The following is a 15,699-nucleotide window of genomic DNA, read 5'->3' as shown; positions in this document are numbered from 1 at the left end:
CTTGTATGCTAGAGGCCTCATCTGAGATGGTTGAACAGCTGTCAACTGGCCAGCAGAGCTCTCTTTCCATGTGGCTTCTTGTAGTGACCAGAATGAGCTTCTTCACAGACTAAATACTGGATTGCCAGGGTGAGTTGCCAGATCCAGCATCACATCACCTCCACCATCTTTAGTGTTCAAAGTAAAAACAAGAGTTTCCCCAGATTCATGTACCAGATGATATAAACCCCACATCTTAACTGAAGGGATGTCAAAGGCTTTATGGTCATGTTTAATATTCTACATGGTGGCAAACACTTAGGGAGGAAGCCTTATTATCTGTTGTTTTAGCTCGAACTTCCCCAGAAAGAGATGCTGAGAAAGGATGACAAATTCAAAATTATCTCTGGGAAGTGAAACAAGGCAGAGAAGAGATCTAAGGAAAGGTACATTATCAATTATTATCATCAGGTGAATGAGTGTTGGAGACAGGGGCTAATCCCAGTAGGGATCTCAGGGACAGCGTGTGCAACAAGAATACATACTAACAGAGGGGTGGCATTATCCACTACTGCTTATCGATATGATCTCCCTGGCACTTCTAACCTGCCCTGCACATGTGTTTGGAGGAAATTTGGCAAGATTCTCATATGAGGAGACTGTAGGATTTAAGCTGGAGACCATGGGTTGGCAGAAATGACTGGAGTCTGTTAGGGGCCACCAGGTCCATCTGTACCCTAGGTTACCAGCTGTTTCTTTATCATAATGGGGATAAATGGACCCATGATACTCTATCACTTGGGATTCATGATTGATTGTTTCTGGCGCAGAGAGGATTTTTTTTGGTTGCAAGTTCTAGGCTCAAACCCAAACTAACTCATCAAAATTGGGATGAGAAGAGATAGAGGGATACTTTAGACAATGTTAAATCCAGGAAATGGTTACTGTCAGGCCTCTCTTATTTCTGGTTTTCTTTATAGTTTAGCATCACTCTCAGACATGGCTTCTCCACAATATGGAAACATAATGGAGGCTCTTTCCTGGGTATATGTCATCCAAGTGTTGCTATCAAAAAGAAATTTTAAGTTCCAATTTTAAAAAATTCTGTAGAAGAACTCGGATTTGTCAGAAAGTTTTGTTTCCCAGTTTTGGAGTCAACTAAAGGCAGGGGTGGGTTAAGAATATTGTAATTAATGATTCTGTTATGTTGTTGGAGGGGATTTCCAAAAGTAGGGGAGGTACGTTTATCTGGAGTTGGAGCAGTGAAGATCAAGTTACCTACAGAAATCATCTCTCAAACTGCAGTGGGACCCATTCAACCTCCTGATCAACCCCTGGGAATCATCCTACCTGCCTAAGTAGAGTGAGCAGAAGGTCAGCAGTATCCAGGAGAGAATACATGTTTCAGAAGGAGGCTTTTTATTGACCCGAGCAAAGGTCTTCTCATCTACTGTGTCTCCCACCCTCTCCACCATAAAAGCCAACTGGAAAGGCAATGTCTGTCTTCTTCTCTAAGAGCAGGTCATTTTTCAGAGTGAAATCTACATAAGACCTTTTGCTCTCCCTCTGGGCAGAGGCTCTTGGGGGACATTCTGGTTCACAGAAGTCCTTCCTTCTTTTAGCAATTCCCCCTTGACTCCTAATGGTGACGGTCATGGCTACCACATTGGGCCCCGCAAGTGACAGTTGCCTGATTTAGGGAAGGACATGTGACTCCTACTGGGACTATCAGATTTATTTCCTGGAACATTAAAATTTTAAAGCCAAACAAGGTGGAAACAAAGAGGTGTTGGAGTCAACATACATCTCACTAAATCTTTTTTTATTTTATTTTATATATATATATATATATATATATATATATATATATATATATATATATATATATATATATATATATATATAAAATCCTAATGTGAGCTAGAATGCTAGAAAAAATGATTTTTCACCCAACTTCAAAGTGGTATGATTTCTTGAGTGAAGGGGATGCTGGAAACTTCTGAGGAAGGATCCTAGAAAGTCAGAAAAATGAAGTCAGAAGTTTTGGAGGAACCTTTAAGGAGTATAGGCAAGGCACAAAATTGAAGAAATTATTGACCCTTAAAAAGTAATGCCAAACAATGTTTCATGTTGCTGGGGATTAAAATAAGTTGAGGACTGAATGGTAAGCATTGGGTCATTGGTAACTTGATCTAGACTTGTCTACCCCACAGATACCCCATTTTCCTTTTCCTACCAGTGGTGTGCTTGCTCACTATGCTGAGGAACAGCGCTACAATGAGAGGCACAAATCACAGACCTGAGTTCAAAGGTATACATTTCCCCTTCCCTGGATATCTTCTTGAATCTCTATTTTGCCAGCTATTGCAACCTAATTTGAGTTCCATCTTTGGCACAAGTAAAACTAAGTATACCCCTCCTATGCCTCTCTTTAGGATCTATTGTCATTCACAGGATGGCCCCAACAGCTTTGCTGGTAAGTTATGACTCTTGCCCTGTAGTCACATTTATTTGATTCTGGGCTGGTCATATGACTCAGGCTTAGCCTATAATATCCTATTTAGCAGAAAGTTTAACAAGAAGAACTGAGAAATGTAGGACCTGGGGGTGGTTGGAGCTGCGCTGAGTTGGTGGCATCATTCCAGAGAGGTGTTACCTTCTCCTGCTGAGTCTCTTGTGGCTTCCTGCTGAGATGGATGGTCATTCCTTCCTTGAATTCATCAGATGCCCCAATCACTCCTCATAAATTCCATTCATTATTTAGTTCTTGACTAGGTCAGCAGTTGGCTTCCATTGGCAGCAGACAAAAGAACTCTAACAAATTTATTTAACCTTTTCATCAAGAATTATGATGACATTTTAGCCATTTCTTATTTTTTCTTTTTAGTTATTCATGGCAATAGAGTTCATTTTGATATAATTATACAAGCGTGGAATATATCTTATTAGGATCCCAGTCTTGTGGATCTACATGGTGGTAGGATTCACTGTGGTGTTTTCATATATGTACACAGAAAAGTTATGTCAGATTCATTCCATTCTCTTTCCTCTTCGGCTTCAAAGGGGGGGGGGAGAGGAGGTGGGAGATGGGTTGCTTTTTCTTTGGGAAAAAAGAAGAGAAACTAATGGCTCCTTGATTCAATCATCTAGAAATTCTCAGCTTGCCAGAGCAAAGCCCTATTTAACATCCTTGACCCTTAAAGAAACTCCCAAAAGATAGGATAAAAATGCTGTTTCTAACTAACAATCACATAAAGCCTAGGGTTAGTAAGAGGCCAGAGGGACCTGACAGTTTTAGCTTTATGCCTGATCTCTAACATGTTGAGTTCCAGAAATTCAGCTCATCTCTCCCCTTCTAAAAAGAATATCCAACCGGGGCCATTCAATAAGGAAAATGAAATTCTGGTTTATAAATGTTTTTGTATTTCTAGAAGTGAGAAGTATTTTTCCTAACCTTATTGTATTCTCTTGAGTTGCTTTAAGCCCTCCTCCCCCCAAAGCCTGTACAGCTAAACAAGGAATCTGCAGAGGTGAGGGTTCCTCATTGCACCTAGGGTGGGGCAGGGTGGGGTGTCTATTGTGTCATAAAGCTCCTTGGATTTCCAAGGAGGTTTAGTTGCTGTGCTTTCCTCCTCACCTCATTTGCTGGTCAAACCTAGGTAAGGTGAACATCTTCTCTTCATTACTACTTTAAGGGGTTTTATGAGAGTCAGGAACATCTGTAGCCTAGAGAAGCAGATGCTGGGGAGCCTGTTTGACTGATATTTCTGAAGCAATCAGCCATTGAATGGGCTGGAGTCTATCACCCTAAAAGCCACTGGAATAACATGGCATCAGATGGAGACGGGACTCACAGATCATTCAGTGCAACCCTGTCATTACATAGCAGGTGGCAGCTTGGACACCTGTGTGAATTCCAAGGGCTTCATCTCTACAGTGGTGCTGGGTGTCCTGGTGGTTGGTGTTCTTTCTTTCTCCCTGTTTGTTTCCTTTCATGATGCTGTTTATGGGTTGGTCAGGGGTAAGAGTAGAATGGGGAGGCAGTGAGGAGACTTACTCCTTTGAATGATGGATTTGATATTATGATTTGATGTTTTCAACATAGCCTGACATTCTAATAAATCAGTGGGTTGATGGAGAATATAGATGGTTTTAGTGTGTAGCATTTCACTGTTTTAGACAGATGTTTTCATTTATGTTTTGACTCTAGCGCACTTTGCTCAAAGCTCAGGAACTCAGGACCTGATCTTGGACAACTCTCTTTTCACCCCCCCCCCCACGGGCTCTCTCTTTGGGAGCATCTTGAGCCTGTTAGGAGGTAAGTAAAGTAAGTCAGAGTCACCTCAGTGGAAGTCAGCTTCGGAAGAGACTCAGGTGTGCTGAGATGTGATGCGGGCATTGTGGCGGGACAGGCTTCTAGTTGGAGATCAGCATGGAGGCTTCCTTGTCTAGAGAACAGTTAGTGCCAAGGCCTTGGGACAGGCAGAGGGTGTGCTCTATCTCAGGAACTGAAGGGAAGGTTGTGGGCTGAACCTCGGAAAGACGTGATGGATGGGCAAGGCTGAGAAGTGGCCAGAAGCTGGTCCAGGAAGGCAGGACGAGAACTTGACCTCTGTCTTAGGAGCAGAGGAAAGTCTTACCTTTCCCCCCTGCCTTTTTATGAGGATGTTGTTTTCCCTGCTGTCCACTCGAGGTGGATACTGCTCTCTTGCAGCTCTCTGACCACAGAGCCTGAACTGGGGTGGGATGGCTCTTCTCCCTGCTCATTGCCAATTCCAGATATTTTTCTTCCTTGCCTTTAAAATCCTAGCTTGAGCCTCATGATTGGACTTAACAACCCGATGGCTCCTCCTGAGGCAGTTCACATAGAGTCCTTAGGGTAATTGCCTTCAATCCTTAGATATTTCAGCAGCCCAATAATCCACATTTTTTAGGGGGACCTCCAGAAAGGCTCTCTAAGGCCTTGAAGACATCTTGTTACCTGGTCTTCTCTGCACTCAACTTTGGCCACCCAGACTACAGCTACACCCTAAACTTTTCCACCAACAATACAAGGCAAACTTCCATCATCTGGACTCAAAGCATCCCCCTTTCCCTCACCTGTACCTAATGAAACCTATTTGAATAACTGCAGATAAAAAATCCTGAGCCAAAAGTCAAAAACATAATTTGTGCACACACAGGACAGGGTATATTTGGCTACATTAGTCAAGATGAACCACCATTGGTTAAAACCATAGAAATTTTTGTATTGATATAAAAATAAGAATCCTCTTGCAACTACCTTGGGGGGAAACCTTCTATTAAGGTAGTATGCTCATTCTTTGGTGTGAGATTCTTAAGGGGGAAAGTCACCTCCAGGGGTGTTGAAATCAGTGTTCTAAACCTTCTGTGACATCACCAAGGTTCCAGATGAAGAGTAGAGACTCGGGAGCAACTTTCTGTTACTTTTAAAGAATAATTATAATTGGCTTCTCATTAAAAATCTAGATTTCTGATTTATTTTCAGAAAAATCTAAGTATTTGGCACTGTTGGCTAAATCTGCCCCATGGCTATCTCAGTGGCCCCTCTGGTGAATTCAGGCCTGTCCACATAACCCACCCACTGCTGTTCCTAACTCTCTTCTTTTATCTTTGTCCTAACTCTACTTCAGTCAGGTGTTCAGATCATCCATTCAAACAAAGCTGCTCTTTTCAAGATTACTGTTGATGACCACGTTGCAAATCATAGTGATCAATGCTTAGCTGTCACCTTACTTGAAGTTCCTGCCCAATATTTTTTATAATGGAGCCAGTTGCCAATTATTATTTGCAAATGCCCCTGGTGTGAGCCAGTCAATGGGGGAGAGGTAATGAAGAAAAGTACAAATCGATTATTGCTTATTAAACATGCATTTATTACTACTTCACAAGTTATTTAAGCAATTAATACATAAAGAAATTGGGGTGAATGAAGCAGCCCAGCATTATGGGAGCTAACTAGGCAGAGAGGATAGCGCTACCCAAACTCTTGAATTTGGTCAGTTGGTCAAACTCCACAGGCCTCCCAGATCCTGGATACCCGAGTCAATATGTAGATGACCTCTGCTGGGTGATGCTTCACCCATCTGCTCAAGGAAAACATATAGTGCAGTATATAGCCCACTCTGTGCCTTTCAAAAAGATGTCCAACCCAAGACTTTTCTTAATATTCTGGTGACAGATTGGGTTTTTGTGTTTGCTTATTCATTTTGCTTTTATTTTATTTTGACTTTAATTTTTTAAATAATAGTACTTTTTCAGATATCATTTTTTTTAGAATAGTTTTAAGTTCCCAGCAAAACTGAGAGGGGAGGTATAGACACTTTCCATATAGTTGCTGCCTACCCCAAACTCACAATCTTCCCATTATGAATCTCCTCCACCAAAATAATACACTTGTTTCAAATGATGAACCTCCATCCCTACACAATTACTATTCAAAGTTCATAGTTTACATTAGGAAACATAGTCTATGGATTTGGACAAATGTAGAATCAATGTATCCATCATTACAGTCTCACACAGTGGTTTCATGGCCCCCCAAATCCTACATGCTCCACTTAATCTCCTCCTCAATAACAGTCCCTTATCTTTTAAAACATGTCCATAAGTTTTCCTTTTTCTAGAATGTTATATTGTCATATAGTTGGAATCAAAATATGTAGCTTTTTCAGATTGACTTTTTTACCTAGTAGTATAAATTTATTTCCTCCATGTCATTTCAAGGCTTGAAAGTTCATTTTCTTTTTTTGTGTGGTGAGTAATATAGTTCATTGTCTGTTTGGACTACAGTTTATCATACTGAAGGACATATGAGTTGTTTTCAAATTTTGGAAGTAATGAAGATGGTACTATAAACATCCATGTATAGTTTTTTTAAAAAATTTTGATTTTATTTTTAAATACATGATAGTGGAATGCATCACAATTCTTATTTACACATATAGAACATAATTTTTCATATCTGTATATAAAGTATGTTCACACCAATTCATGTCTTCATACATGTATGTTGGATAATGTCTATCATGTTCTACCATCCTATGTGGAAAATACATCTTCAGATTCTCTGGGAAAACACCAAGAACCTGGATAGCTGGATTGTATCAAAAGAGTATGTTTAATTTTATAAAAAAAACTACCAAACTGTCTTCCAAAGTAGTTATATTATTTTGCCTTCCATCCAGCAATGAATAAGAGTTCCTGATGCCCCATAAGATTGCCCACATTTGATGATGTCTGTGTTCTGGATTTTGGCCATCCTAACAGGTATATGGTAGTGTCTTACTATTGTTTTATTTTGAAATTCTCTTTTGCAACATCTCTCATATGCTTATTTGCCATCTGTTTAACTTCTTTGCTGAAGTGTCTGCTAAGGTTTTTGACCCACTTTTTATTGGGTTGTTGATTTTATTAAAATGTTGAGTTTCAAGAATTCTTTATTTTGAATAACAGTAATAATCTTCACTTTTAAAAATATATCTTGACTGTTGTTGGCCATTGTTTCTATTCAGAATGTCTTCACATTTTTATTGATATCAACAGGTTGGCATGATGTTCAGTGAGTAGTACAGTTTCTGCTGTTGGAGAGCCTTTCTTTGATGTTAATGGCTGCTGACTGGTCAGGATGGTAGTTGCTGAAGACTGAGGTAGCTGCAGCCATGTCTTAAAATTAGACAACCAGGAAGCTGGCCCCATTGATTTACTTTTCCTTTCACAAAATATTTCTCTGAAGCATGCCATACTAATGATAGTATTTGACCCAGCATTCCACTTCTTTCAAAACTGGAAGCAGTTCTCTCAAAATCCTGCTGCTGCTTTATCAACTAAGTTCTATGTTATTCTGCATCCTTTGTTGTCATTCCAACAGCATTCCTGGCATCTTTACCAGGAGCAGAATTCATCTCAAGAAACCACTGTCCTTGCCTCAACTCGAGTTTGATCATGAGATTGCAGCAATTCAGTCACATCAAGCTCAACCACTGATTTCTAGTTCTCTTCTATTTTCACCACATCTATAGTGATTTCTTTACCAAAGTCTTGGACCCCTCAAAGCCATCTATGAGAGTTGGAATCAATGTTTTCCAAACTCCTGTTAATGTTGCTATTTTGACCTCCTCTGAGGACTCACGAGTGTTAGACTCTAGAATGAAGCCTTTTTCAGGTTTTCAATTTGCTTCCATCAAAAGAATCACTTTCTAAGGCAATCATAGCCTTACAAAATGTATTGTTTTAAATAATAAGAATTTATTGTTTATATCATAAGACTTGTAAAAACTCTTTGATCCATGGGCTTCAGAATGCATCAGTGTCAGCAGGAGGGGAAGAGCAATCATTTTTGTTATGTGTCTCCACCGAACGCTTGGGTAACCATATGCATTGTCAATGAGCAGTAATATTGAAGCAATCTTTTTATTCTGAGCAGTAGATCTCAACAGTGGGCTTAAAATCCTCACTGAACCATGTTGTGAACCAGATGTCCTGTCACCTAGGCTTTGTAGGGCAAAGGTAGAGTAGATTTAGTTTAATTCTTAAACACCCTAAGATTTTTAGAACCATAAAGGAGTATTAGTCTCAATTTAAAGTCATCAGTTATATAGACCCTTAATAAGATGTCACCCTTCCCTTTGAAGCTGTGAAGCATTGACTTCTCTACTAGCTATGGAAGTCTAGATTGTTTCTTCTTTTAATATAAGGCTGTATTTTCCATATTGAAAGTGTTTTTTTTTTTCATTGTAGCCACCTTCATCAATTATTTTAAACAGATCTGGATAACCTGCTACAGCTTCTACATCAACACTCGTTTCTTCTGTCTTGCACTTTTATGTTACAGAGATGGTGTCTTTACTTACACCTCATGTTGGATTCCTACTGACCCAGCCCCACCCATCACCTAGCTGAGACCACAGCAGGTCTGGACTGATGCTGGTTGACCATCCCCTCCGCCCCTCCCTAGACAGTCCTTCTGGGTGTGCTTCAAAGGTCCAGGTGCCTCCTGGGGTTCCTGGCAAAGCTTTTCACCTTGCAGGGGCACCAGGAAGCTTTCTGGAATCATGCAAATGTTCTAGATCTTGATAGAGAGGGGTAACTCTCATGCATGTATTCATTCATTAAAATTTCTCAGTCCCAACACATAATTACTGTATGTAAATCATAACTCATTCAGGGGTATTTTTTGAAAGTAGGACAAGTTTTCCAAGCAAGGAACATTGAACCAAAGCTGGTTGTGCAGCCCCTGGAAGGGGGATGCAGGGGTAGAACTGTGCTCCAAGATTCATTCCCTCTACTGTTCACCATCTCTTATTGGCCTGGCAGGAGTCTCCCTACCCTCCCACCCAAGGCCTCACCCACAGAGCACTATCCACTAACCCCTAGGGTAAGATTTCAGATCATGCCACTCCCTTGCTTGTTGCTAGAACAGGCACAATCCAACTTTACCTCAGGGCCGCTGCACTGCTGGTTCTGTCTCCCCCAGACAGGACCTCTCATCATTTTGGGTCCTAAAGAGGTTTCCTGACCCAACTCTTTCCCTCACTTCTTCGATTTCATTTTGAACAGAACACCTGTGACTCCCTGATCTTAATTATTAATCACCTCCTCACATCCCAACCACACAACCTGAAGCTGACTTGTGCGATGGCACAGCCACCACCACACATAGTCCCTGGGTGCTTGAGATGGGGCCAGTTTAAACAAACGTTTACTCTAAATGTCATAAACACCCCAAAACCAAAGAATGTAAAATATCTCCTATGAAGCATTAAAATAATATTTCATATTTGAGGTTAAATAGAACACTAAAATTATTTTCACCTGTGTTTCTTAACTTTTTAAAATGTTTCCTAGAAAGTTAAAATTACACATGGCTCATGTTACGTCTCCTGGGCAGTCAGCCTAAAATGTCAAGTCTAGGGTTCAGTCACCTATGCTCCACTTCCAGGCCCTGGCTGGTCTGACCTAGGGAGAAGCCCTTGAAAGTTTTGCTTATTAAATGTTAATGAATTCTTAAGAAACTCATTAATTAATAAATTTATAAACTTGTAAAATTAATAAAGGTTGATTCACTTATGCTTGGCAAAGAAGTGCCCCAGAACAAGGCACAGGCTGGCTCTTTCTGGCAAATCTGAAATATCATACTTGCTCTGGCAATTCCCATTCCTTGACCCACAGCTCAAAGATGCTCCCTGACCTCTGATGACCCCAGGAAGCAAATATTGCTCTTATCTGGAGAAAAAAGAAGTCATGCTGGGCAGGTCAAATGCTTTTCAGGGCTCAGAAAGAGCAGACACCTTTGTGGAAACCAAGGTGACCCAAGCTTGGGAGTGTTCATAAGGAGGATCAAGAGTAGAACTGGGGGATCAGGATGAGGAAGCAAGAGAGGGAGAATGCAGGAAGATGGAGTATATTGTGGGAGGGAAAATCTGAGTGGGATGGAGAAAGGGACAAATGAAGAGGGATAAGGAAGGAGGGGAGACATTGTAAGAGGCCCAAAAGGAGAACAGGATCTAAAGGTGGGGAGAGGGAGCAGCCAGGAAAAGGAGGAGCCTGGATTGGGGAGGGACAGTGGGCCAGAGAGGGATAAAAGTGCTGTGGCAGCCCACCTAGTACTCAGGGTCTCTGGATCACTCTCCGCTTGGTTGCAGGTACAGCTCCATGTCCCAGCCAAACATGGCCATACCCCTGCACTTCCCACTGCTCCTTCTGGCAGCCATGGTGGCTGGCTATGCCGCAAGACCCGCAAGACCCGAACTCAGGAGCTCTCAACTAATGCTTGGCGGTCTGGAGGAGGCAGACATACACGAGGAGGGTGTGCATCAGGCGATTGACTACGCCATCAGCGTTTACAACCAGGAGAACAATGACCCCTACTATAGCCGTGTTCGCAGGGTGGTGCGTGCCCGCAAGCAGGTGCGTGCTCGCGCCTCAGGCCTGAATCATAGGAGTTGCCCCTCACCGGGCATCAAACGCGTCCCCAGCCCCTCCCTCGCTCCTCTAGCTGCTGCTTCCCACTTGGGTACACTGCCTGCTGCTATAGAGAACTCAACAGCCTATGGGCTCGGGGTGTTCTGATCCGCCAGGGAATTTACACACTCTGCTGCTCACCCAAGCCCTGTCCTAGGTAATTTTCTACCGCCCTTTGCGGGCCTGTCCTCGCTCAGGGTTAGCCTGGAAACCCACCCTGCCTAGCACTCCAGGTGGGCTCCTGGCGTTTTATTTCTGTTTCCAGCCACCAGAAGGCAAGGGGCACCAGGGCTACAGGTCAGGATCAAGGTCAAGTTCTGCCCTGGTTATAGATCCCTACTGCCAGCCTGAAGAGGGCCTGGAATTAGTATAAACTGTTAACTCAATGATTGGAGACAACAAAATAGATGCCCCCCTGCATGCCTTCACTAAAAGATCTTTGAAAAGCTTTTTTTCACCTTTAATTTTGACATTATTGCAAATCTAGATCCTAATAGTAGGCCATGTTTCCTCCTTCGTCCTTGCTCTCCCAGGACACGTGTACATGCATGTACTTATATGCATTTATTTTTCTGGACCTTTTTAGAAGCAACATTTCAGCTTGCTTGCAAAATTGGACATTCTCTTATCTAAGATTCAGTTTTGAAAATCGGAATCAACACTGTCATATTTAGTTACCTTAATTCACAGACTTAAATTTGCTGATGTGCACTGATGGATGCCCCTGTATGCTGCAGTCACTGTCCTGTCTCCTCAGCCTCCTTTCATCTGGAGCAGCTCCTGGTCAGTTTTCATGACCTTGACATTTCAAAGGGTCCCACCAACCGTGGTGTGCAGTCATGTGCCCACAAGGATGACTACATATACATTGCAGTTCCTTAAGATTGTATCATCTAGTGACATTGTAGCCATCTTAGTTTGTTATGTATAATATGACATTTACCAGTGAAATCCTCTAAGGACACATTTCTCAGAGCATGTCGATATGCTTATATTGGGTGTCTCAGATTTTTCCTCAGGATGGACCCCATCCAGAGTCCTCTGAGTAGGCACCACTCAACATGTCCTGAGTAGCCTTCATTCCCTGTGCATGGCATGCCCTGGGAGCATTCCCTGGGAGTAGCCTCAAGGGGCTAGTGTCCCTCACTCTGAGACAGTGCATCATAGTGAATAGTCGTGGGCAACTGAATGCCCCCTGGGATTGAGAAGACCTCACCTGGACGCAGCCAGGCAACCATGGACTGAAACCTCTGAAACCGTGAGCCAAGATAACCCTTTCTTCTCTAAGTAGTTCATATCAGATATTTTGGTCACTGTGATGAAAAGCTGACTAACACACTAGGTAAAGGTATTAACTCAGTGACATAAAGTAACAGCATACATGTGAAAGTGACCTGGAGTGTTGTAAATGAATCCCGTTCTTTTCGTTGTAGGTTGTCACTGGGACAAACTACTACTTGGATTTGGAGATAGGTCGAACCACCTGTACTAAGTCTCAGTCTGACCTGGCCGAATGTCCCTTCGTTGAGCACCTACATGAGCACAAGGTATGTCATTGACGTGGGCCCAGGGCTGATTATCGAAGAGGGGCATGTGAGCTTGTTTGTATGCTCATGTGTGAGAGTGTCAAGAGATGCATGTGTGTATATGGATGGATGCATGTGTTGTGTGTGTGTAGATGAGTGGGGGGAGCGTGGTGGCACATGAATAGATACATGTGAAGTGGGGTGTGTATGAGTTAATGCAGATGTAGACCTTTACACATGTGGGGTGCTGCAGGAGGGGCCATGTGTGTACACATGATCAACTTGAATTACACAGTGGGTTTTCCCTTCTAATTAGGGTCCCAGGAGGACACCCTTTTGTGTTTGAGTGTGCTGCCTGCTGGCCTGGGGGACATAGCTACAGGATGGTTGCTGAGGACAGAGAAAAAGCTCTGTTAGTCCCACCTTTGGCCACCTGCCCAGAGCCATGATGGACAGATCAGGGGCCTGTAAACAGATGAAACCCTCTGGTGCTGTCCCTGCTTTCTCAGTGCCAGCCTCTCTACGGCCCTGGGGATATCTGCCTTCATCTTGTCTACCTTCCCCCAACCCTGATGCCTATTTCAAGGCTGTTTACTGTGCCCACTTCTTCCCTCTGTGCCCCTGTTCTTGCTGGCCCAGGTGCTGGAGGTGGAGGGAACTTGGGACAGTGACAGCCTTCCATGCCCTGCACCCCTGGGGCTCCCACAGCCTTACACATGATCCAGGGAGAGAGTCACATGGTGTCTTGTGGACTCAGAGCAATGGGCAGGGCGATGAGTAGATATTGAGTTTGGTTGATTATCAAAATTGAACCTGGCAAAGGAGATAGGGGCTGAGAATCCCACGACCATTATTCTGTACCCCAATTCTGACATCTCAGATTGAACATCTTCCCTGTTATCTGAATCACACACTGATTGTCCCTTTCTCTTCTTTTTACAGAGGACTTACTGCTCTTTCCAGGTCTACATTGTGCCCTGGCTGCACACAATCTCCATGACACAATACAGTTGTCATAATGACTAAGGGTATGTGCCAGGCAGAACTGCATTGGCTACCCCTTCCTCACTCCACTCCCCTGTAATGCCCCAGACCCTCAGATATCCCCTAGCCCTTATTGTGGCAGCACCAACAGACCAGTGGAGATGGCTTATGTCACTCTTCCCTTGTTTGTTCCTTCTCATTATTTTTCAAACACATTGGTGCCTGGCCTATAAGCACCTCTCCTGCCTTTCTCAATAAAATAGTGACATATATTTCTCCTGAGTAGTTACTGTCTTGGGGGTCCACACAGGAAGGTTCTGCCACAGATGGGGAGCTGAGGCCTGTGTGTGTGCACGGGGGCCAGTGCTGCCACTGGGATATCTGGGATCTGGTCTCAGAGGACTGAAGAGGGTGGGATTGCAGGTATCCAGCTGCAACTACTGCTGGGAAATGGACAAGAGAGAATAGGAACCTAGGCTTTCATCCTGGAAGCGTGGCTGCTACTTAGATGGTGAGGAGAGTCTGGCCACTGCCCAGGGCTGTGGCACACTCCCTCCATGTGTGCACAAGTGATGGGTGGCTGGGATTATCCTGTCCCTGTCAGGTTCTCAAGAGGCTAAATAAGTAGTGATTCCTGTCTCCTCCTATTCATGCAAGATTTGGGCACCTATATGAAACAAAGACTGAAAGTATATTGGTGTGCACTTAATTGTGGACATACCAGCCAGAATCCAAAACAGAACACGTAATACAGAGTGGAGGCACTGCTTACTCCAGTGCACTTAGGATGGGTGCCCAGTGGGGTTCACAGATGATACTCCCTGCCCTTTCTCTGCCCTTGATTGTAAAAACAGTTCTTGTATGCAATTTTCTTAAGGGACATAGCTTTTAAAACATAGATGAATTGACATGTAGTGGACTTTCTTCTATTTGCAAGAGGATGTTTTCAGTAATATTACCTTAGTATCAGTACTGTTGTATAGTACATGGATGGATATTTCAGTGCCAAAAACAGGGGAGTCTGAAGACCTAAAATATATGTGCTTCACTGCTTTATGAACTGGGAGAAGCTTTCTCTGTCCCAGCCACTGGCATACAACTTTCAAATGCCTTCCACGAGGTAAAACTGCATCAGAAAGCTGTCTTTCAGCCACTGCTCTAACCACTGAAGGTGAAATGACAGAGATCTAACCAGACAGTGGAGGCTTATACCCTGGAGTTGTGGAGTGGACAGGCGGAGCCCAGGCACCAAGGCAGAGGGCCTCCTTCCATGGTGTTTCATTTCCTATACAGCCCTCCAGATGCAGTCTTCTCACCCTTAACTTCATTTAACAAAAGTTCTTTGGATGAAGAAAGAAAAGCATCCCCAGAAGGTCATGAATCTGAGTCTGGGCAATACCAGGCAGGCATTGTGAATTTTGTAGTCCAAATCTCCATGGAGAGCATTGACCATGGGCAAAACAGCAGGGGCAGGACAGAGAAAGTCTATGGTAGGACCCCTGTCATGAGGTGGTCACGAGTTTTTCTACCTGAATGAAAGATCTGGGTTTGACCTGATTCTCTCTTTGGGGGAAGTGAAGGGTAGAGTAAATTTCATCAGATCTGTGACTCAGGCCAACCCCTGAAGCTTCCATATCTCATCTGTAGAGAGAGTGCAGTGATAGTACCTTCCTTACTTTCTGTAAACCCTCAGTGTACAGCATGTGGTGATGTGTTAATGTTTATTCCATGCGTATTAATCCAGTCAAAATGTTCATATGTTCACTTTTATATGCTGTCATATGAGTCTATTTCTTTTTTCAAAAGATGCTCTTGCCAGGTGCAGTGGTACATGCCTGTAATCCCCAAAACTTGAAGAGGGTAAGGTAGTAGGATCAAGGAGTTCAAAGCCAGCCTCAGCAACTAAGCTAGGTATTTAGCAACTCAGAAAAACCCTGTCTATAAAAAAGGATTGGGGACGTGGCTCAGTGTTTAAAGTGCCCCTGGGTTCAATCCCTGGTACACACTCACCCCCAGCAAAACAAAAATGCTCTTAGCCATGTATCTGGGTCTGCTTTTTCCCTTACTTTTATACTCTTTCTTCATTGCTTCCTTTCTTTTATTCTTTCATTTTTCCAACCACACCATTTTAGAGAAGAGATTTTATCTTAATTCACTTTTCTTCTCCTAAATTCTGTTTTCTGAATATATTTGTTTTTCCAGATGAAAATATTTTTTTTTTCTGGTT

At 42.9% G+C, this 15,699-nt stretch overlaps 1 protein-coding gene across 3 annotated transcripts; it reads left to right on the top strand.

Moving 5' to 3' along the window:
- The first annotated feature begins 3,568 nt into the window (after nucleotides 1–3,568).
- Nucleotides 3,569–13,744, top strand: LOC101962508 (cystatin-C). 3 transcript variants are annotated; one of them, XM_005334615.4, is made up of 4 exons: nucleotides 3,569–7,269; nucleotides 10,644–10,908; nucleotides 12,396–12,509; nucleotides 13,431–13,744. In XM_005334615.4, exons 2-4 carry the CDS (start codon nucleotides 10,654–10,656, stop codon nucleotides 13,512–13,514), a joined length of 453 nt encoding a protein of 150 aa, XP_005334672.3. In that variant the 5' UTR covers nucleotides 3,569–7,269; nucleotides 10,644–10,653; the 3' UTR covers nucleotides 13,515–13,744. The 3 variants fall into 3 exon arrangements, with proteins under 3 accessions (XP_005334672.3, XP_077907444.1, XP_077907443.1); XM_078051318.1 differs by lacking the exon at nucleotides 3,569–7,269 and adding an exon at nucleotides 8,673–8,912; XM_078051317.1 differs by lacking the exon at nucleotides 3,569–7,269 and having other exon boundaries at nucleotides 8,673–10,908.
- Nucleotides 13,745–15,699: the final 1,955 nt, after the last annotated feature.

Source organism: Ictidomys tridecemlineatus, chromosome 5 (assembly GCF_052094955.1).
Source record: "Ictidomys tridecemlineatus isolate mIctTri1 chromosome 5, mIctTri1.hap1, whole genome shotgun sequence".
Lineage (NCBI taxonomy): Eukaryota > Metazoa > Chordata > Mammalia > Rodentia > Sciuridae > Ictidomys > Ictidomys tridecemlineatus.
The sequence above is the reverse complement of the archived record's forward strand: the minus strand, read 5'-3'. Positions and strand labels throughout refer to the sequence as shown.